Source organism: Vulpes vulpes, chromosome 14, assembly GCF_048418805.1.
Source record: "Vulpes vulpes isolate BD-2025 chromosome 14, VulVul3, whole genome shotgun sequence".
Lineage (NCBI taxonomy): Eukaryota > Metazoa > Chordata > Mammalia > Carnivora > Canidae > Vulpes > Vulpes vulpes.
The window spans coordinates 12977059-13000591 of NC_132793.1; the positions used below are offsets into that span (position 1 = coordinate 12977059).

The following is a 23533-nucleotide window of genomic DNA, read 5'->3' on the forward strand; positions in this document are numbered from 1 at the left end:
ATGCTTTTCCTGCATCCATTGAGATGACCGTATGATTTTTGTCCTGCATTTTGTTAAATGTGGTGAATCACGTAGCTTGACTGGCAGATGGTGAAGCATCCTTGCATCCCTGGAATAAATCCCACTTTATCATGGTGTTTGAACCTTTTAATGGATCATTGAATTCAGTTGGCTGATATTTTTGCTGAGGGGTTTTTGCATCTATGTTCATGAGGGAAACTGGCCTATAATTTTCTTTTCTGGTAGTGTCCTTGTCTGGTTTTGATATCAGAGCCATGCTGGCCTATGAAATAGGTTTGGAAGTGTTCCCTCCTCCCTCCCCTGTTACTCGGACAAATTTGAGAAGCACTGGTATTAATTCTTTAAATGTCTCGCAGAACCCACCAGTGAGGCCATCTGGTCCCGGACTTCTGTTTGTTGGGAAGTTTCTCATTACCAATTTAATCTCCTTACTTAATGATTTTCTATCCACATTCCAGTTGTTGTTGTTTTTTTTTTCATTTTTTCTTTGTTTATTGAGGTGAGGTTCATACGCCATAAAATTCACCGTTTTTACAGTTTTAAAGTTTATAATCCAGAAGCACATACTACATTCAGTGTAGTGTACCCACCACCTTCTAGTTCCAAAACCTCCAATCACCCCAAAAGGGAACCCTGTCACTGGCTCCCCATCCCATGGTAACCCATTAGCTTGCTTTTGGTCTCTATTGTCTTTACCTGAACAAGTAGAGCCATACACGGGACCGCTCGTGTCTGGCGGACACTCGCCCACATAGCAGCGGGCATCACGGCTTTGTTCCCCTGGGGCCGAACATCCCATCACACAGACGGACCACGCGTGTCCACGCATAGCGCTTTCTGGGGATGATCTCCAGCAACTTCCTCCTTAGCTCTGGGCCTTCAGTTTTCTCAACTGAATCACCGTGTGGTCCTTTCCACTGGGGTTCAGGTCCTGCTTCCGGGGCAGGTAGGTCTCGTGAGCCTTCGAGTCTCCGGGGCCAATAGTCCGCTGCCCAGAGAGCCAGCCCAGCCTGTCCGGCCCCACTAACCCAGCCGCCCGCTGACGCCCATAGAGTACAAGACCAGCTACGCCCGGAACCGCTCCATCCGCTCAGTGGCCATCGAGGTGGATGGCGGGGTGCACCACCCAGGCCTGGACGGCACCTCCCAGCTCCGCAACCTTACCAAGCGCCACTGGCCCGGGGCCCCTGAGGATCTGGACGACAAGGACGGCGGAGACTTCAGTGGCACCGGAGGCCTTCCAGACTACTCAGCCCCCAACCCCATTAAAGTGACACACCGGTGAGAGTCCAGGTGGAGGGCAGGGGCGTAGGGGGTCGGGTGGTGCCTTGGTGGGGGCGCCTGCATCTCGGGCCCCTGGCTGGGTCCCCCTCAGCCCCTCAGAGGCACACATGGCCCCTTCTCTCGAGCAGGTGCTACATCCTCGAGAACGACACGGTCCAGTGCGACCTGGACCTGTACAAGTCCCTGCAGGCCTGGAAAGATCACAAGCTGCACATAGATCACGAGGTGAGGGGGTTCTGGGCAGGGGGCTCTCTCCGCCCACCGTGAGCTCAGCGGGGCCACCAGCCACACCGGGAGGGCAGTGAGGCCAGGCCCGGGGCCAGAGGCCTCCCCAGAATCCTCAGGCCACTTCCAGGCTATGGGGGAAGACAGTGTAGTCAAGGTCCACCTTCCGGAACTTTGCTTTATAAGATGCCATGGTTAGTGTTTCAACAAGGGGAGATGAGTCCTCAGTGGGCTCAACTGGTTCACGGGAGCCTGGTCACTTCAGCAGGTGCAGCCAAGGACCCCTCAGCTGCCACAAGTGCAGGCAGCAGCCGTGGGCACCCAGCAGGCCGCCCCTTATCCCTCCAGCCCCCCAGAGTCTCATAGCTCCTCACCTGCTCTCTGCCTCAGATCGAAACCCTGCAGAACAAAATCAAGAACCTGAGGGAAGTCCGAGGTCACCTGAAGAAAAAGAGGCCAGAAGAATGTGACTGTCACAAAATCAGGTGAGGCAGCAGCAAGGAGTAGCCAGGAGACCCCCGAAGGGCCCTTCATGCTCCCGCAGGACCACTGCTGGGGACGCAGCAGCCCCTCCAGGACACCTTTCATTATCTTTTATCCCTATCTCCTCCCTCAGAGCAAGGAAAAAAGAAAAACCAATCAGTAATCATCCCCACACCCTTTGTCCACCACTGGGCCCAGGCCACCACCCCTCAGGTCGCCAGCGGGACCTGACCGCCCAGGAGCGGAGGGTGCCTCTGCCCACTGCCCTTCCAGGAAGAGCCCGTGTGGCCCAAGGTCCACGTTGCCAGCTCGGGGCCCCTGTGCACCCGAGCTCCTGCCAGGCTGGAACGGGGCCCCATCTGTGCGGCCCAGCACGGCAGCCAGCGACCACACGTGGCCCTCATGCTCTTGAAATGTGGTCCGTGTAGCTGAGTGTGTGTGGTTTACGTCGGCTGGCAAAGCCACAGGTGGCTGGAGGCCCCTGCACCGGCCTGTGCAACTGTGGTGTCTGCTACCCTCGGAGAAAGGGCTTGTCAGACCTGGGGTCCCCAGCATGCAGTGGGTGGGGGAGTCTGGGGGTGCCGACCCAGGAGGCTGCACCTCGGGAGCCAGTCTGGCTTCCGGTCCCACTGCTTTGCACCCGCCCTGACCTTCTAAGCCCGGCCTGAGACCCACAGCCGGGGCCCCAGCTGGCCTCTGGTGGAAGGAGCTGCACCCCACTCCCGGGGACAGCCCCCACCCAGCACTGCCCCAGACGGCGGGACAGGCGTCCCAGGGACCCCGGCCGGCTCCAGCCCCCTCCCCGCCAGCTGCCCAGCGCCTCTGAGCTGCGGGTCTGTTGCAGTTACCACCCCGCGCACAAAGGCCGCCTCAAGCACAAAGGCTCCAGTCTGCATCCTTTCCGGTAAGGGCAGCCAGCGGGAAGGGAAGAGGCCGGGGCCTCCCGTGGCAGCGGGCCGCCCCCAGGGCTCTCCGCACCCCTCCGTGGCTGCGGGGGCAGGAGCAGAGGTTGGGGTCCCGGCCCCTGGGAGGCTGCGGGTGGGGGCCGAGGGAGGTGTGAGGGGTGTGGCCCCGTGTGCCCTCTTGTGCCCCAGGAAGGGCCTGCAGGAGAAGGACAAGGTGTGGCTGCTGCGGGAGCAGAAGCGCAAGAAGAAGCTTCGCAAGCTGCTCAAGCGCCTGCAGAACAACGACACGTGCAGCATGCCGGGCCTCACGTGCTTCACCCACGACAACCAGCACTGGCAGACGGCGCCCCTCTGGACACGTGAGCCAGCGGGCAGGCGCGGGGGGGCCGTCAGGACCGCAGGGGTCCCGGGGCCTCCCGCAGGCCCCTCACCGCGCTCTCCCTTACCTGGCAGTGGGGCCCTTCTGCGCCTGCACCAGCGCCAACAACAACACCTACTGGTGCATGAGGACCATCAACGAGACCCACAATTTCCTCTTCTGCGAATTCGCCACCGGCTTCCTGGAGTACTTTGACCTCAACACAGACCCCTACCAGGTACGGACGGCACAGGCTGGAGAAGCGGGGCAGCTCCCGGGTGCTGCGCCTAGACGCCCTGGGCAGGGCGGGAGACAGCAAGGCTTCCAGGCCCGTCGCGCCCTGACGCCCCTCCCAGCCCCCGGGCCTCTGTCCTCCTGCACCTGTGCTCTGGGTCCGACGCAGCTTCGCCCTCCAGCTTAGGTGCCTGCCAGTGGTGAAGCCTGCTTTGTGGCCAAGCGCGAAGGCTCCTAGAACCGGGGGCGGGGGGCGTCGGGGTCCCTGGGGTCAGACCAGCCCTGCACACTCGTGCGTCCCGGGACCGCGCAGGTAACGGGGCCCAGCCAGCACTCCCGCAGCACTTCCTACACGCCGGGCACTTGCCTAAGCGTGTCCGAGTACTAAGCACCTGAACACACCTGTGACCAGTGGCCCCAAGCGTGTAAGATGCAAGGGAGCTGCAGGTCTCTGGCAAGCGGCCTGCGTGGGTCCCTCCGACCATCCCTTCAGACGGCCCCCGCCGGGCTCCCCCACTCGGAGCTTCCCAGCAGTGTGGCTGGGTGCTGGCCTATTTCAGCGGTTCAAGAAGAGCCTGTAGTCGTTTTACGTGAAACCTGGGTTTTGTTTTAAAGATATTATTTGAGAGAGAGATCACAAGGAGGGGGCCGAGGGGCAGGCAAAGCGGACCCCCCACTGAGCAGGATGCCCAGGGCGGGCTCGGTCCCAGGACCCTGAGACCATGACCTGAGCCAGAGGCAGACGCCTCACTGACCGAGCCAGCCGGGCGCCCCTGAAACTGATTTTTAAATGCCAGCAACTCCACTGTCTTGGTCTCCAACTACCCTATGGGCTGCCAGTCTCCTCCTTGGGCCAGTCATCCCCATAGTTTACAAAAGGGGGTGTCAGAGCAGGCAGGCTGGTTACCAGCGGCTCCCAGAGGAGGCAAGGACTCAGGTCCCTTACTCGGAGCGGCATCTTTGCAGTCAGGAAGGGCTGAGGGGCCGTGGGTGGAGGTTTGGAGCTACAGGGCAGGGGGGCCACTGGTCGGGAGAGAGAGGCGCGGTGGTGGCCCTGCTCCAGTGCAGCGCCTGGCAGGGCAGGCAGGCAGGGCAGCCCATCCCCAAATGAAGGTCACTGCCCCACAGGGTCCCTGCACTCACCCTGCACCAACCTTTGTTCCAACCAGTTGATGAATGCGGTGAATACACTGGACAGGGAGGTCCTCAACCAGCTCCACGTGCAGCTCATGGAGCTGAGGAGCTGCAAGGGTTACAAGCAGTGTAACCCCCGGACTCGGAACATGGACCTGGGTGAGTAGGCGTCCCGACGTGGGCCTCGAGGGAACAGGGTTACCCCAGGAAGGATTCGGGTCAGTCTAGCCCCAGGAGTGAACCGGGATCCCCAGGAGCTGGTGACTTCCCACGACAGGCTGAAGTACCCCCTCCCCAACGTTCACCGCGCGCTTCGTTTCCCTACGTCCTGTCTCTCAGCAATCACCACGTGCTAGTCACTGTGCTGCGTGTCTTAGCGTCCTTATCTAGTCACGCGGTGACAACCCTCTGGCAGCCGTCTGCTGGCCCTCGTTTTACGGAGGAGCCCAGTGGCCGGGCCGGCTGATTCCAGAGCCCACACTTGGTCACACCGCCGACTCTCCGGGAAGCTTGCCGAGGGCCGAGACACAGGGTCTCCCTGCCACCCCTCTCGCGGGGCCTGTGGCTTTCTGTCCTCTGTCGCCTAGGCGTCCCTGCCTGTATCTGCCTCCCCCACCATGACCCGGGTTGGTGATGCATGAACACATCAGGGTCCTACAGCTGGTGACACTGGAGTGCAGGCAATCTACAGCCCCCCTGGGAGTTTTAGGGGACACTCCCATCAGGACTCGGCCACCCCATCTGCCCTGGGACACCCCATCAACATCAGGAGTGACCAAAGAAGAGAAAAAGGCAGTTATTATTGCTTGTGCCATTTTTGCCCTAAAATGTGTTTCTCTCTTGTTCATTTTTGTCTCATTTAGGACTTAAAGATGGAGGAAGCTACGAGCAATACAGGTATCTGGTTTTGCTGTTAAGGCCCGAGGCCACTCCCCTGTCGCGGCCCATCCTTTGGGCTAACCTCTGAGGTGGTTGGTCGGCCAGGGGCCTGGCCACCCAGCAGGGCGGGGGGAGGCTCTGTCCTTCTGGGGGAGGCTCACACTCCTCTTTTTGACCCCCGAAAACCTAGGCAGTTTCAGCGTCGAAAATGGCCAGACATGAAGAGACCTTCTTCCAAATCGCTGTGAGTTGAGGAACCAATTTACACATAGCGCTGCGCCTGCCTGGCGTCATTCTGCCGAGGCCATTGGCGTGCGTGCCGTTTCTTTCGTAATCCTGTCCTCTGCCTCCCGCCACAAGAAGGGAGCAGGAGGCCCTTTCCGTGTTCGGGGTTAATGTCCTGATAGGCTGTTGTTCTCCGGAGAACAGCGCTTGGCGAGCCCAGCGTAGCCCGGAGTCCTGAGGCGTGTACCCGCTCCGCTTGCCCGACGCCTTGGGGCAGCAGGGCAGCCTCACCAAACAGCTCCCAGAATACGTCCACACCCCGACGTCTCCCTCCAGCGCCAGAGAGGCTGGCAGAGGACTGGGACTGGGGCAACCCGGAAGGATCCCCTCTGGCCTACAGGGCACGCTTGGTGCGTTGCCATGTGCACCCTCCGGGCCGTGCATTTCCTTCTTCATACGCCTGTCAACCGCCTGCAGCGTTACCGGGGGGACGCTAAGTGGGCCGGCCGGGCAGTTCTTTGGCGCTCCTAGAATTTAAGCAGGTGACCTTGCTGGATCCCGTCCTCAGTGCCGCCTCTGCCGGCCACGGAGCGTGCGAGCTGGCAGCTGACGTCCGGGTGACCGGGTGGGAGCACCTCGGCCCCCCCCCCCCCCCCCCCCCCCCGGCCCCGCCGGCAGCCACTGCCACGTGGTAAAGCGCGCTCGGCCACAGGCGCCGGCGGGGCTTCCTCCGTCCTCAGACGCTCACGGGGGTCTGCTCTGTTCCGCAGGGGGCAGCTGTGGGAAGGCTGGGAAGGCTAGGAGGCGCGGCGGGCCTCCAGCCCAGAGGCCACCTGAGCGGACCGAGCAGGAGAACCGCGGACGAGTCCGGGCGCGCCTGTGCTCAGCCGGGGGGCCGAGTCCCGGGACCTGCTTTCCGTCACCACGGCACGCTCTGGCGAGAACCCTCGGGAGCGGGGACACTTCAGGAAGTCCATTGTTGCCCTTGCTTTTGCTTTGGATTATACCTCACCAGCTGCACAAAATGCGTTTCCCTATCAAACGGTCACCACTAACCCTCTCTGAGAGGCTTACAAGGGAAAAAGATTTTCTTGGCAATCTCCCCCAACAGTGTAAGTCACTGGAACTTTTTTCTAAAATCCTAAGGGAAGAACAACCCTGTTTTAAATTCTCTTGTTCTTTTGGCACGTCACAGAGAAGGAACTAAGGAAGCAGCAGGACAGAAGCAACCTGCAGGTGTTTGGAAGTGGTGCGGAGCCGGACAATGAGTCCGCAGCAGCGAGGAGGGGACTTTTGTCTCGCACCATAGTGCAGGCTGTCTCTGAAGAAACGGACTTCACTGTACATATGAGACTATTTACCTGTAACCAGCGTGGGAATGCGTAGGGGAATCTAATGAGAAAACCCAGTTCTCAAGAGTGGTGGTGTCAGTGAACGCTCTGTGGCCAGTGTAAAGAAAAACCCTTGCAGTTGTGGACACTTGTCCCTGACCAGATACCATTTCTGCCAGTATTCCTCTGTTATCTGCTCCAGAACTGATGTTTTTTAAAGTACTGAAAAGAAATGAAGTTGATGTCTGTCTGTCCCAGGTTTTAACAAAACTGTATTTGTAAAGACATTTTGTAGTCTAAGTCTCGTCAGACGATGTTCAAAGTCCCGGCCGACGACCGGCAGTTGGTATGAGGTAACCTTTAACATTTTGTAAAAGGCCATTCTTGGGAGTTTTTTGGTGTGCTTGTTTTTTTTTTTTTTTAAAGCAGTCAACACCTTTTGGGAAGGAGATAGGTTTTTCCAAAGGGAACTAGGGAATAAATTAATGACGAAAATTTACCATACTTCAAGGACCTCACAGGTAGGTAAGCCTCACATTTCACCAGCTTCAGGACCTAAAAGCGAGTCACCGTATCAGACAACTGTTCCCCCCCCCCCCCCCCCCGCCCCCTGCCTTTGTGCATCAGCTAGTCTAGTCTGGCAAAGGTAGCGGTCGGAGGTCAGGAGGGAAAAACAGGAGGACCTCCATCACCCAATCTGACACACTTCTCACCAAATCCAGAAGTGCTCACCCTCGGGAAGAACAGCCCTATGCTTTTCAGGAGTTCTGTTAACCTTAGAGAAATTGCTAGGATTATTTGAAACAGGATTCCTTAACCTTTGCTTTTACCCTTAATCCGATCGGATTTAAAAAAAAAGAAGAAGAAGAAGAAACAAGCTCTTAGGCTTCAATTTTAAATAGAAACCTTTATTTACAAAATGATCAGCAAAGCAGTCAGAGCTTACCACTCAACCATCTCATAAGTTATCCCATGTGATCTGGATTCTTTGCAGTGTGAAGTATGACTTAGATTTTTTAAAAGCAACATTTAATGTAAACTTGATTGCAACTGAATTCATTCTCAATACTATAAGCCAATTCCTGAGAATTTTAAATATTGCTCTCAGAATGACATTTCCATCATCAAAATTCCACACATTGGAAAGAGAGAGAAAGAAAGAAAGAAAGAACACCTTGCTTGTTAAACAGTTGGCCTTGGAGCTCTTGCTCCTCTGAAGCAGGGGGTTTCATCTGTCCTACAGGCTTTACTCCTATGACGCCCCCACACTTGTGAACAAAATTCCTGGAACTGGACAGGCATATGGAAAACTGGCAGTCATTTCGAGGAGGGCAAGCCAAGTATGTCCTGTCATACCCCCACCCCATACCCCCAACTCACCTAGATATTAAATACCAATTAACTAAGCAGTCCTGGTGATTGATATTTACACCTTTCCATCAAGACGCACGATTTAGTGCTCACTTCGGCAGCACATATACAAGATGCACGATTTAGAAAAGTGGCATCATAATACGAACATTAACAATGAATTTCTATTTGTTTTTTTTTAAAGGAAGAAACGTATCTCCTTTATATCATTATGATCTTTATAAAATATATATATTTATATTTATATATCTTTGGATTCAGCAAAAAAGTAGGTACTGGAAATATCGCACATTCTAAAAGCAGATGAAACAAACACCAAGGTTTTAAAAAGTAGGAGGCGGGGTGTAAGGAGAGGTAGGCAGCAGGAGTACAAAGACAATTATCCAAAAAAGATAAAAGGGCAATAAAGGTAAAAACAAATTCTCTCAAAAGACGGCATCTATTAAAAGAAAATCAAATTCTTTAAGTTTGCACCAATAAAATGAACAAGTAGAAAATATAAAAACTTATAATAAACTTTTTTTTCCATATAAAAAGGGGGGTGCTGCCTTCCAGTTAGCCTGGAGTTGGAACTGAGGAAAAGAATCACAAAACTTTTTTTGTTGTTGTTTGTAATTTTTAAAAGTCAAGAAAGGTAAGAGCACCATTCTATTTCTCCCCATGTACACATGACTTAAACAAGAAAGGTTCAGATATACATGACATAATTTGATCTAAAAAGATGGAGATTTACTCAACTATGTCTCTGTCTCCAGACAGGAGGATATGTTATCTGAAAAGTACAGGCCACTATGATGGAAGTTGATGGATTTACAATCTTAGATTTATTTTTAACTGGGCTGTGGGGGGAGAAGGTGTCAAACCCAAATCTATTCCAGTGGTGGTTCTGGAAATACAGGTTTCACTTATGCATAAGTCAACGAAATTAAATGATCTTACCTTCAGAGATCATTTTTCCAGGGAGAAAAACTGGCTAAACATGTAAGAAACAAAAGAAAAATTACCTGGCTCTCGGTTATTGCTAGGAAATTGACACCAAAGTTAGCCAGAGACCTCTGAAATTCACAGACATTTTAAAAACCAATTTCATTCAACTATTTCTTTGAAGCTAATAAAGTAAACCAGATAAAAGGAATTAAATTGACTTTCTCTACTTCCAATGGACTAGAACAAATGTCCAAAGCCTAGCAACAGCAGAAAGGGGTAGGGGCAGGGAGTGCAAAGGTGCTCCTTCAGCCAGACTGCATCTAGGAAGAATGCAAACCTGGCCACTGAGCTCCCTAAGAAACCACCCTGACACTATTCTAGTTCTCAGGGTCGAGGAGCATGCTGCATCAGAGCGACAAAACAGCTGAGCAGACACTAGAAGCCACACATCAAGGGCTCTACTCCTGAGATCTCAATGTGGGATTTGGGTCCTAGTAACCAAAACCTTAGAGCACTCCTACAATGGATGAACGGGCAACATATTCGATTAAAATACAAAATACCGTGAACTGCTATTGTTTAATTCATGGACCGCTTAAAATCCAAGGTTCTTTCTTAAATCAAATTGCTTGATCTTTTAAAATTCTTGATATCTTTTTTTAAAAGTTTATTTCTCCATCTCTATTCTTTCCCCTAAAATTAACAAAGTGCTTAGTTCTGGTAGAGAAATTTAAAATGCCTACATCTAAACAAATGATCTTTTAAAAAAGCATTTAGATTAAGAGATTGAAAAGAGGGAGGCTCTAACACTGGGGGGGGGGGGGGGGGGGGGGCGGCGTGGCTCTGCAGCCCACCATCCCCTCCCCCAGGCCACAAAATTCAGGGGCGGTCTCTTCTGTTTGTAGCCTCACCACACTGAACTTACTGAAGTCAACAATGTTAAATATTTAGCTTCACAAACTCTGTAAAAATGAGTTGTTGTGACCTGCAAAAAAGGTATATACATATTTTACATAATACAATATCTTAAAGGTCATATTTACAAAAGAAAATCTATTCACAGAAACACTGCGAAATTCTGATTCAGAATGCAGTACCTGGCCTTGGGTTTTCTGCAGTTTATTTTCAAAAAGCATTATTGCTCTACCATATAGGCAAAGGGTGACACCAGTACTTTCAACGACAAAAACCATAGTTCTTGTCCAACAGATTAGTTCAGACAAAAACTGGGAATGTGGTTCACCATTCCTCAAGACCTCAAGAATATTGCATTTATCCATTACTTTTTAAATAAAGTGCATTCGGCTGCACGTTAGCATGTGAAAAATTGCTACTGCTGCAACTAAATACTGTCGTCTCACTGTCCCTTCTGCAAAGCCATGTGACAGCTCCTGGAGGTGATATATTACAGGACATTAGGGACAGAGGAAGTTCCTACTCAGGAAGAAGTCCAGGACAAACAAATATAGGGCTGGAGCAACTCAACACAATCATTAAAAGACAAGAATTCAAAAAGGCCAACTTCTGGAGACAGAATCAGGTGAGAACACAGAACTATCTGTGACAAGAACACATGAAGGCTGCAACTGTGCTCTCCATCCAGCACTGCCACTAGAGAAACCAGACTTCCTCATCCCTCTGAATTTCAGGGATGTTCCCAGCCCACCCACATTTATCTCAAACACTCTGAGAGCCGCACAGAAAGAAGGGACACAGGAGAGTTTTGTGACCAGTAACACTCCGTACCTCCAGAATCCCATCCCTAAAAGGCAATATGCCAGAAGTATTTGAACTCCATGATACACAGAAGGAGGAAAAATACAGGTAGACAGCGCACATCAGTTTAAAACACAGTCCTGCTCAAATGACATCACTTGGAACACCTTTCCCAGGGATCAAAGCTGGTTCCTTCTTCAGAACTAGGTGTGCAGGACAATGATTCTTTACTAGAATAATCTTGTGCCGTGTCATTTGTACAGTGCCGTGTCATTTGTACAGTGATTTCCTTGGAGATTTTGGTGTTGAAGTGTCAGCAGTATTTCTGTAAGCAACCAGAAGAAACGTGAATAAAACACATGCTCTGCACAACACAGAAGAATCCAAAGGTCTAAATGAGGGATTGCAACAGGACTCTGGCTGATTCGGGTCCCTTAGATCCCACACTACCAAAAGTATTTAATAACAGCCCAATGCCTTCAAATCACAAATTTTTTCAAAAACTCTAGTTTTGAGTTACACACCCAAAGTTAAAAAGCTACTGAGGACCTTCAGATTACAGTTGAAGTTTCAGCTCTCTCAAGAGAACAGGAAAAACTCTGAGAAAAGTAAGAGGTAGACCCCCCCATACCTGATCAGGACCCATGGGCATGCCAGCCATGGGCATGGAGCTCATGTTCATCTGTCCCATGGGACCATTGCTGCCATTCATGTGCACCATACTGTATGCTGCAGGGTTCCCCTGGTGGGCGAACTGCTGCTGGGGAAAGGAGCTGTAGACAAGTGTGAAATTACCTCCCGGGTCATTCTGGTAACACCACACATGCACACAGAGACCATCACGATTCTGTCAAATGTCCCTGTACTTACACAAAGAACATGAGGGAGAAGACGCCCCCTCACCTGCCTTCAGTGTTCCACAGCTGCCTGTGGACAAGTGTAGGGCAGGAAGGAACTTCAAAATGGATGAGCCAAATAACACACTTCTAACATGAACCAAGGCCTTCTGAGTTCTCCATCCACCCAGGCTTCACTAAAATGCAGAAGTTATTTTCCTGTACTTTTGGGCAATAGAACGTGAGTGGCTTTTCAAATTCCTGTTCCTCACCTGTTCCTGGCCAGGTTTCCTGACGGCCAGCCCTTTATCTCTGAGGACTGATACATGGGTGCCGTCTGAGGATGCTGCATCATGGGGTTCTGGGAGGGACCCATTCTTGAGGGCATCATTGCATTGGGAGGACTGGACACTCGACCAAAAGCTGGATCTGGTTGCTGTCCCATTCCTTTAAAAAAAAGAAAAATTACAATGCTCAAGTGGGACCTTCCTTAGAGCAGAAACATTATGTTCTCTTCTAAAGGCAGGAGAAGACACCAAATGCCACAAGATGCTGCCTGCCAGTTGCTTCTCTACTGAGAAGACAACTGGAGGAACAGGCTTAGGCTTCCTATAGAGAGCAAACCACCTAAACCATCTGAAGAACTGTTACTTCACAGAATTTTCTATATAAAAGGGATTCCACCTCATGTTACTCACATCACTGTCCCTCTGTCCCCAGCTGACAGGAATGCACCTAAAATGTAATCTCCCCAAAAGATACCTCTATCCCTACTCCCACCATGTTCCTAGAATATCTCAAAGATCTACCTGAAGAGGTAATATGCATTACTATAACTAATATACCCAGGTTACCAAGCAAAGGAACCCACAACCCAACACGGCATCCTCTCACTGAAATGACCAAGCGTTCAGAGACTGTAGAGTTCAACTATACTGGCACATATCGGGGAGATGTGGGGAACCTGATAATCTCTCTTCCAAACTAAGATGTGGGGAACTGAAAAAACAAGACCTAAATTAAATAATGCTCAACTCTGATCAACTATCTACCACAATTACAATTACCTGTGCACTAAAATAAACAAATTTGGGTTTTTTTCTTTTCTAAGACCAGTTTTTCTCCATTCTGACTATAAGAGCATCATCTCTTCTTTAGGGTGCCCTAACTACCTTCCCTTCTTCCATTCTCCCTGCACACCTTCTAATGCAGGCACCTCAAAGGCCTCAGATTTAACCCAGTGCAAATCTGAACATGTCTATTAACATTAAATGACTTGCCACCGACTTCAAAACACCACCAAAACGCTTCAGGACCTCTCGGGTTCATCTGATCTGGCCTCTGCTTGAGCCTTGTCAGCCTCATTGGTCATTGTTCCTTGTTCTGTTATTTTTAATTAATTCCATCTTTCTTGTGAATAACAAAAGGGAATAAATACTATTTTGTGTTTAACATAAATAGATCTATGAATCTTAGATCCTTAGTAATGTTACTCTGGGGAAGCCATTTTCACCATCTAATTTACCATAATTTGGTGGATACGGAAACTGCTGGGGAGGAACCTGTGGCATCACAGGCCCTGCCAAAACGCCATCCATGCTGGGAGAGGCAGTCACGTTGGGGGGCGGGCTGAAGGCCTGGGGCTGTTGCTGTTGCTGTTGCTGCTGCTGCTGCTGCTGCTGCTGCTGTTGCTGCTGCATCATCACGGCCACCCGCTGCTGTCGGAAGTGATGACTCAGCAGCTCCCTGCTGCGCTGGGCCACCATCTGGGCATTCAGAAAACCCTGCTAATACCCAAGAAAGAATGCAGTTACATACACAGAGCAGGAACCAGCCAATTCCATACACATAGGACCATTCCAATACATCAGGTAGGAGAGAAAAACACCCAATGCCTTTCTTCCTACAAAAGGAAGAATGTACAATTCTCATCATGGTAAAGGCATCCTGGCTAGTTGGCAGGGACGGGGTACAGACAGAGACCTGGAAACTGTTCTGGCGATTTATCAATGTTTCACACAGAAAACATTCCTCAATGTGAGAGAACATTTAAGGGTAGAATTTGAGGACAAATTTTTCAGGAACTATGAAATAAAACTACAAGAAGGAAAAGGACAGCAATAAGAGTGTTGGAGGAGGGGAGACACAAGGTATATTCCCCAAAAGAATGGGGTTATACTCAAAAAAACAGGAATCTGCCTCAGAAGTGCCTATATAGTCTCTTAAAGCTTTTGAAATGAGAGATGGGGGATTTAGGAGCAGCTGTCTGGAAGTTGGTCAAAGCACAGAACGAAAAAGCTGATTTGGGCCCTATCAGCTAGGAGAGAGCAACTGCAAAAAGCAACTTTTATCTTTTTGAAGGGCATCCTAGATCAGCTGATTCAAGGTGTCGGATTATCAAAGTAATTCTAAGAAGGCTTAAGAGAGTAAATACTGGGCATTTCACAGTGGATTGTTGGTTTTGTGGTTTCTTTTTTGTTAAATAATTATGAACAGTATTTCCAACCATAGTAAAGGGCTTTTCTGTGGTCATCTGCCTTGTGCACATTAAGAAAATACCTTAGTACAATCTCCACATTGGGCTGGAGGTACAGGGAACTTGAACATCATCCTTCCCACTATGGGAAACAGGTCGTCTCAGAGATGGTCTTTGAGGCTGGATTATATATTACTTACTTTCTTCTTATAATCTCAAATTTTACCCAATGAGCATATGGTTTCATAACCCAGAAACAGAGAAAAGTTTATAACTTATTATTTTAAATCCCAAAAAAGTGTCAGCTGTTTTGAAAACACAACAAATAATCACAAAGGGAATTAATTTAAAAACACAAATCTGAGGTTTTAATATAAGAGCCTCCCCTTCTGATTCTTCCTTGTCCACCAGCAAGAAAGAAGAATGGAAGAGGAAATATGACGAGAGCACGCAATGGTTTCTTACACAAGAAATTTCAAACTGCTGTGTTCTAACATACATTTACCGAGGGCCAAGTACAGACCAGGCCCTGTACAAGGCTCACGGCAGTGACTGTGGACAGACTCACTTTCCTCACCTGGGAGGCGACCTGGGGCTGCATCATGGGCCTCATCACTGCAGCACTCCCAGCAGTGGGACTGTCCATTTTCATCTCCAGTGCCTGACGGCTCTGATTCAAAAACTGGGGAGAGAGAGGTTGGTTAGGATGCGAGTGGAGCACGTCAGTGAGCCCAAAACAGTATTCCAAATCCTCAGCACCACCCTGTGAGGTTACGATGCTACCTTCTATCCATTAGCCTGGTTAAGTCACATCTACACTGAACCAGCACACTTCCCACACTTCAAAAAATTCAGGCTGAAGGGCACCTGGCTGGCTCAGTCGGTGGAGCATGTGACTCTTGATCTCAGGGTTATGAGTTCAAGCCCCACAATGGGTGCAGAGGTTACTTTAAAAAAATAAAATAAATGAAATCTTTAGGGGAAAAAAGATCAGGTTGAAAAGTCCTCAGCACGCATATGAAGCTTTAGTGTTTGGCATCAGGAGGAAAAGTAAAAAAGTACAAATCTGCAGCTTAAAGAGTATCTTCAACAGAAACTCAAAGGATTCATAAAGTCAGATTTTTCTCTGGGATTATTTAGGGCATTGGGGAAATAGCTTTAATTTGCTCAGACCTACACTAAATAACTTACCTCTTCTGTTAGCTTTTCCTAGGTAACTTTTAGTGGTAAGAAGGGGTAAAAACTAAAATGATACCATGAATGTGTTAACACAGCTTTCCAGAGTACCTACATTGACTTTTAATAATATCAATACACTAGAAGAGTCTCTGGCTCACTGGACCTTACACTCACTCATCTGCTTATATGGTTCAGTTCTGTCACATTTAATAACTCAGCACACCCAACACATAAACAATATATGTAATTAAATATTAAAAGATATGTTTGGGCATTAAGGAAACAATAAAAAAGAGAACTCTTATTTTAGAATATTAAAAGAGCTCAAATTTTATAAAATGTCTAGAAAGGAGAGGTTCCATAAAAAGAATGTTCAAGTCAGTTAAGGTTTAAATATCTAGTATTAATATTAAGGACTTATTTAAAACTACAAATCATCTACCTCTAAGACTGAAGCCATCAAGAAATACTTTGCTGCCCCAGGTACAATCCTCTTGTGTATTTTTTACTTTTTAAGCTGTACAACTCATTAATCTTATCTAGCAAGACCAATTCTATCAGGACCACTCCCTAATAAGGAACCACCTTATACAAACATTTTGTACAAACAAAATGTTACACGAAAAGTCAAAACAAAAAGAACTTCAGTTGACAAAAAATAGAGAGCTAGTGGCAAGAGCTCTGAAGAACAAAGCCTGACAATAAATCAAACAGGAAGTGGCCAGAGGAAAGGCAGTATCTGGCCAAAGCGAGCACGGGGCTGGCTACCTGCTGGCCCTGCAGCCTCTGCTGAAGCTGCATTCGAAGCTGCTTGGGGGTGTTTGTCCGGGGTCTCATCATGTTGGCCCTTGGGTGCATTCCTTGGAGAGGAAAATTGCCTTGCTGGTTCATCTGATTCATCATAGAGTTAAAAGATGGTGATTGTCCCTGAAGATTAAAGCCTCCTTGCACTGGAGGCCCCTGTGCTGGGTACGTCTGCCCATATAATGCCGCTTTCTGATCCATCATTACTGCCGCTTCTTGGCCCTGGAAAGCATCCTGTTTGGACTCCAAAGCTTGTCCCTTAAACATCAAACACATAAATGAACAGTAAGTACATCTGGAAAGCAAGAGAAATCAAATATTCCAAGGAAGACAAAAAATAAAGTCGATATATGTAAACAAGGATGCCACAGAATTCCAAAAGCAAAATCAAGTTTATGGTCTCAAGTTCCATGAGAACAGACTATGACCCATGTTTTCACAGATGTGTCCTAGATGTGCCTCACACAAAGTCTCACGCAAAGAGTACCTAGAAAAATGCTATTTGTTCCAGACCAGATTTCTGTACCAACACAGACTTCCCAAGCCAAATATAAAATAATTAAAACCACTGTGATCAATTAATTCACATATAATTAGTACAGAAATATTTTTACGGTGGTTAGAGGTAATTATGGTAGAGACTGGGTAAATCAACATAAACCCTTATCCCCCAAAGCGTATTACTAGTTGCACAAACAAAACCTAAAGGTGGCCACCCACTACCATTCATTCAAAAAGTATTCAATAAGTGCCTGCTATGTGCCTGGCATCACTTCTCTACATGCGAAGCAGGTGTACACAATAAAGTCAACAGGTGACAGAAAAACCATGAAAACAAATATTCTGAAGGGAAAAATGTGCCATGCTGAGACAAGAAAAGCTTGTCAGGTACTGTATTCAACTTTACCTTCTTATCCACGGGCACAGAGTGTGCCAAGTAGGAAGGCAACAGTCTCACCCTAAAATACATTTCACCCCACTGTGACAGTGACAACACCCTTGATTCCCCCACCTCCCTAAGCTCTCCTCAGAGGCATGGTAAGTATTCATCAGGGTTCAGTGCTACACCCCTCTTCTTTTCTCTCACTACATTTTCTATACTGGTCTTCTCATCTACTACATCTATCTACTATAATGGCCAAACTTGTCTCCAGCTCAAGTGTCTCTGAGTTCTGACTCTGCTTATGCAAATATCTACTTGACAACTTTACCTGGATGTCGCCAGCATCTTAGACTTCATGTGTAGAAAACAGAGGTCGTGACTCCCCAGAACCCCTCCCTGAAAAGACCCGGATTCTCCTCCAATCCTCCCTCACAGCAACATGGCAACACCATTTGCCCAGAACTAAAGCCAGCAATCTGGATTCCTCACATTCTCCCTTTCTATGTGTGTGTTGCACACACATAGTCCACTGAGTCCTGTCAGTTCTTCGTCCATGGCATAGCACACAGCCTTCCTTTCTTCCATTCCACCGCTGTGATGACCTTCTCCCAGACACTTTCTTGGACTCTTGTAGTAACTGGTATCTATGCATCTGCTCTGTCCTATCCTACCAATTCCCTTCCCCAGTCAGGAATCTGAAATCTTGTTCTATAAAGTAAATCATACTGTAAGTTAAACATGGACTGATCATGTATGTTTACCTCCTTTCTCTTGCTAACCCTACTAAAATAATAGCAAAGATCTTAAAAGGTAGTATTTATCTACAATGAGAATAAGGAAGACAACAAGATAAGTATTTCAACAGGCATTTGCAAGACAGAGAGAGGAGTAACCAACTCCAGAAAGTAAAGAAGCTGAGACCCATGTGTGCCTGTAGAGGAAAACACAAGGCCTGAGCAAATGTTTCCCATGGAGCCAATGACAGACTCCAGTGGGGACATAGAGAGTCAGGCAAAGTGTTCAAACATGGCTGGTTGAGAATCTGAGTAAAGAGCAAGGGAAGCAGCTACTTCCCAGCCCTTAACCTGCTCCCCAACTCCACACAGCCACACAGCTATACCTTCTACCAACTTCCTCAGCTGCCTCAGTTCTGGGATTCCAGGCACAGCAAAGGGGCGAAAGCAAACAGAAACTGAAAACAGGAAATCTGGGACACCTGGGTGGCTCCGTGGTTGAGTGTCTGCCTTTGACCCAGGGTGTGATCCCAGGGTCCTGGAATCAAGTCCCACATCAGGCTCCCTGCATGGAGCCTGCTTCTCCCTCTGCCTGTGTCTCTGCCTCTCTCTGTGTGTCTCTCATGAATAAATATAATCTTTTTTTTAAAAAAAAGGAAATCTTATTTACAATTTCTAGTAAAATTTTTATATTTTATAGTTTTATATCTTAACACTACAGGATCATCAATTTGCCTCCCCAGCCCAGCTCCCAAAATGCAACCAGGTAATTAAAAATTCCCTGGCAAGGAAAACTATGTAGTATGAGTAGAAGAGGAGATGGTAGTAACAGCTCTACATGTTGCAATTTGTGGAATGCTGAAACAAAAGGGCCAGCCCCCAAGTGAACACTTTCAGTGACTTTTAGTAAAGACTGATCTTTTCTAATATATTATCCTTAAATATAAAAAAGATAGTAGTCAAGGATCTCTAGATATGCAATGGTGAAAGCTTCCAACGTGAAAGGGACACAAATAAATTAAAAAATAACTTAAAAACAAGGAAAATAGAGATTAAAAAACACAGATTCAATGTAATAGCCAATATATCAATACACATCCCTAAGATGTAAGAAAATACAGAAGAGATAATATGATTAAAGAAATGATACCAAATGACATGTCTGAAAAGCTTTAGAAATATTCAGCCCCATTACTGACAAACACAACTCACTAAATAAAAAGAAAAGAGAAATGATACACAAAAATGTCCCCAAACCAAAAGGAGTCTCTGTGCATATGACATACAACAGAATGAATGAGACAACAGGGCCCCCCACCTTGATGAGGCTTCATGCAACCTCAGAGAGGAAAAGTTCCTGAGTTAATTCCAGAGACAATCAATACACTAAAGAGCAAGAATAAACAAGTCTATGGCAACACTGGATGTCAGAAAGCTGTGAAACAATCCTTTTAAAATTCTAAGAGGAAATTATTTTCAACCCAAAACTGAATACACAGCCAGACATGCTGAGGGTGAATAAAGGGCCCAACATACTTTATGTCATGCAGCAGGGATGGAGAAGTTAACAGAAACAGTACTGGAACAAAACAAAGTAACAAAGCAAGAAAGCAAGCTATTGGGACCAAGGAGCTGGGAGTTGCGACACAGAAGAGGGTCTAGACCTGCCTCTTAGGACAGAGTGAAGCCTACTAACAGAACCTCAAGAGGGAAGGAAGAACTGAGGAATTATCTAATGTGTCTGAACATGTGAAGAAAAAAATGAAGAGAAATTTTATAGCTCTACTGGAGTATCTAGAGAGGATTAGTATTAAATGTGTAAAAAACAAAGCGAATTTAAAGAAGGCAGTTAACTCAAAATCAGACAAAAACCAAAATCCTTACCAACTGTGCCTGACTTAGCAACATGCCAAGATAATCTAAATATTGACCACCTATTTAACAAAAGAAGACATGATTACATTGGTGTAAAGAGAGCACATGCCCTTGTACTCATAATGAGTATGGAAGTGAGAGTATACATTAGAGCCAGGAGGGTTAAATATAGATCCACAGTTTCTTACCTGGAAATTAAAAAAAAAAACTCTACAAAATAACATAATTTCTCCTCAGCATGAAATGTGTTTAATAGCAAAACTTGACCTGAACTTTATGAAGCAAAAACCTCTAGATGTCCACTCAGTGTGACCACTTATCTATTTGGCTATAAAAATATTAGCATATTTGATGATACACTACTGCCTAAAATGACAGTATTGCTCAAAACTCCACAAGGGGAATCAGAGAATATATGGCATATATGCACCATTTTATCTTTCTAAATCCAAAAATTCCAGAATTCCAGAGCACACCTGACCCCAAGATTCTCAGATAAGAGACTATGAATGCACAACTATCATATCAATAAATCAAAGGTAACAGACTGAAGCTGATGAAGAATAGCTGCATATGCACAGTACTTAGAAATATTCCCAAAGAGTTGAGTTTCAATATCTGAGTGGGGCAAATGCGTGTGATTCTTCAAACAGTATGTATTTATACCTTTTTACAGTTACAAACACAAGTTACGTTGCTAAAAATAAAAATTAAATGTAACAAAAAAGGAAAGCAAGTCTAGTCACTACCCTGCTTAAAATCTTCCATGGCTACCCAACATAGCAGAAAAATTTCAGACTCCATAAGATGGCTTTGTGGAAGTAGCCTCCTCCATTTACCTCTCCAATGTCGTCCTACAGCAATCCCTCTCTGTTCTCATGGACTTTGTCACTTGGTAGAACCCCCAAGCCTTTCCCTGCCTGAGGCCTTTGAGTTAGCTGTACCTCTTCTGGAATATTCTTCCCCTAGCTGTTTGCCAAGCTGGCTCCATCTCATCCTTCAAATGTCAACTTACAGGTCGTCTCCCCAGAAAAAGCTTTCCTGACCACTCACCCCATTCCCATTAATTCTTTATCTCATCATCCTGGACTTGAAAATACAAACATTTTTGAACAAAAGAACAAAACCAAAAAAAAAAAAAAAAGCCCCCACTAAAAAGAAACTGGGAAAACTATTCAAATATATTAAACAACTAAACAGCCTTCAAATCGCAGCTCAGATAGAAGGACTCTTAAAGAAAAATGTTGAAAGCCTACCCCCACCCTAAGAAACGGATCTTTTATGACACACAGTTTCCTAGTATCCTAGGTCCTTCCTGCTAATCTCTGCCATACCATGTCTACCTCCATCCAGGTGGCTCCTTGCCTCATTGCGTGCCTGCTCCAAGGCAATGCAAACCTTGAGAACAGAAACTAATTTGTTCACTACTGCCTCTCTCCCTCAGCCTCTAAAAAAAGACTAACTGGCATACAGAAGACAAATATTTATTAAATGAAAGAATCAACAAACAAATAAGTAAACTTACAGAAAGTACTGTTGCAGATCAACAAAAGCCCCATCAGAAAACTATTTTAAAAACACATATAATGACCAAAAGACATAAAGTATATTCAATCTTGCAAATCAACAAAATACAATTTAGAACAAGCATCTTTCTTTGGGCTCCTGGGTGGCTCAGTAGGTTAAGCCTGACTCTTCATTTCAGCTCAGGTCATGATCTCAGGGTTTGAGATTGAGCACATCAGGCTCCACACTGGGCATGGAGCCTGCTTAAGATTCTCTCTCTTCCTCTCCCTCTGCCCCTCCCAGCCTCCTTCTCTTGCCCTCTTTAAAAAAAAAAAAAAAATCAACAAGCATCACTGGGCACCTGGCTGGCTCAGTTTAGAAGAGCATGTGACTCTTCATCGCAGGGTTGTGAGTTTGAGCCCCATATTGGGTGCAGAGATTACTAAAAATAAAATCTTTAAAAAATAAAAATAAAGCATCTTTGTCACTGATCAGATCGGAAAAGATTTAGAAGAATCATACTCAGTATTTGTCTCATCACTTGCTCATCCATACTGTGTGTCTTTCATCTACCTGGGCCACAGCACAGTGCTTGGGAAGTTAAGGAACTCCAATCATCAGCCTCTGCGTGGGAAAGCAGCTGTATGAACCTTCAGGAAAACACTCAAGTATGTAGCAAAACCTCTAAAATATGTACTCTTTCTAACCCAATCAACCTTCCTCTAGGACTGTAGGTAAGAAAACAGCCTAAGTGAAGAAGATGGAGCAATTCATAGAATTGTTTATGATAATTATTTAGAAACAATTTAAATTTTCATCAATAGAGTACTGGTTAAATACCGTTCAATGTAACAGATGCTAGCTATATGGCTATCAAAATTAAAGCTGTATATATTAAACAAAAAAAAAAAAAAAGAGGACTGAGGAGCACCTGGCTGGCCCAGTTGGTGGAGCCTGTCTCTTGATCTCGGGCTCCTGAGTTGGAGCCCCATGCTGGGCGTAGAGATTAATTACTTTTAAAATGAAAAAAAAAAAAAAATTTTAAAGGATGACTGAAGATGGCTTTCATAGGCAAAATAGGTTACCAAAGTGTTTTTTAAATATACACTCAAGGGGATCCCTGGGTGGCTCAGCGGTTTAGCGCCTGCCTTCGGCCCAGGACGCAATCCTGGAGTCCCGCATCGGGCTCCTGCGTGGAGCCTGCTTCTCCCTCTGCCTGTGTCTCTGCCTCTCTCTCTCTCTCTGTCTATCATGAATAAATAAATAAATAAAATCTTTAAAAAAAATAAAAAGTCTTTAGGTAAAGTAAAAAAAAGGATTTTAAAAATAAATTAAAAATAAATATACACTCAAAAGTTACCAATGATTCTTTGTGCCAGGATTAGATAATTTTTTACCCTTTTTAAAGATCTTACTTATTTGAGAAAGAGTGAGAAAGCACATGAGCAGGCAGTGGGGTGCAGAGGGAGAAGTAAAAGCAGATTCCCCACTAACAGGGAGCCTGACTTGGGGTTCCAACCCAGGACCTTAGGATCATGATCTGAGCCAAAGGCAGACAGTTAACCAACTGAGCCACCCAGATGCCCCAACATTTTTTTAAGGCTTTATTTTTATTTGTTTATTCATGAGAGACACACAACACAGAGATAGGCAGAGACATAGGCAGAGAAGCAGGCTCCCACAGAGAGCCTGATAAGGGACTCAATCCCAGGACCTACCTGAGCCAAAAGCAGATAGATCTGAACCACTGAACCACCTAGGTGCCCCCCAAGATTTTTTTAGTATGTACTTTTTTTTTTATCACTGTCAGATTTTACATTAATGACCACTATTTTATCATTAGAAGAGAGAAAGCTCTTTCTAGCTTAAATAAAATTATGAAAAGCAGTTCATTAGTTTCTGTACGACCCTCACGTCCACCTCAGCCAGGTGAGACATCATTCTTCAGTGCCAAGGGCATGAGAATGGTATCGCTAGAGGCATATATCATCAGTGCTCTACATTTCCCAATCATCCTTTACAAACCTCTGTGACAGTGTTTGCTACAATGGAGAATGATTCTTTATGTACACGTCTCCTCAAAGACTAATAACCTCCTGAGAATCTTGCCTTATTATCACTAAGTATACAGCTCTATACACTACCCC

The 23533-nt window shown here is 46.7% G+C and overlaps 2 protein-coding genes across 37 annotated transcripts in view; one reads left to right on the forward strand and one right to left on the reverse strand.

Moving 5' to 3' along the window:
- SULF2 (sulfatase 2) overlaps positions 1-7469 on the forward strand; it is a 117709-nt gene extending 110240 nt beyond the window's left edge. For 20 of the 29 annotated variants that reach the window (XM_072735659.1, XM_072735644.1, XM_072735649.1 and 17 more), the window contains 10 exons: positions 1074-1302; positions 1434-1530; positions 1921-2015; positions 2858-2917; positions 3108-3277; positions 3372-3514; positions 4680-4803; positions 5508-5541; positions 5714-5767; positions 6519-7469. In XM_072735659.1, the coding sequence (XP_072591760.1) occupies positions 1074-1302; positions 1434-1530; positions 1921-2015; positions 2858-2917; positions 3108-3277; positions 3372-3514; positions 4680-4803; positions 5508-5541; positions 5714-5767; positions 6519-6549 (1037 nt within the window). In that variant the 3' untranslated portion in view covers positions 6550-7469. The remainder of the gene's footprint in view (positions 1-1073; positions 1303-1433; positions 1531-1920; positions 2016-2857; positions 2918-3107; positions 3278-3371; positions 3515-4679; positions 4804-5507; positions 5542-5713; positions 5768-6518) is intronic. The other 9 variants (XM_072735669.1, XM_072735668.1, XM_072735661.1 and 6 more) reach the window with 1 other exon arrangement.
- Positions 7470-7966: 497 nt separating this feature from the next.
- The window catches only part of NCOA3 (nuclear receptor coactivator 3), a 143758-nt gene continuing 128191 nt past the window's right edge, over positions 7967-23533 (reverse strand). For 2 of the 8 annotated variants that reach the window (XM_026014649.2, XM_072735638.1), the window contains 6 exons: positions 16353-16646; positions 14983-15087; positions 13455-13713; positions 12202-12376; positions 11725-11866; positions 7967-11418 (listed from right to left, as the gene is read on the reverse strand). In XM_026014649.2, coding sequence (XP_025870434.2) covers positions 11407-11418; positions 11725-11866; positions 12202-12376; positions 13455-13713; positions 14983-15087; positions 16353-16646 — 987 coding nt within the window. In that variant the 3' untranslated portion in view covers positions 7967-11406. Of the gene's footprint in view, positions 11419-11724; positions 11867-12071; positions 12377-13454; positions 13717-14982; positions 15088-16352; positions 16647-23533 lie in introns of those variants that run through there. The other 6 variants (XM_026014647.2, XM_026014646.2, XM_072735637.1 and 3 more) reach the window with 4 other exon arrangements.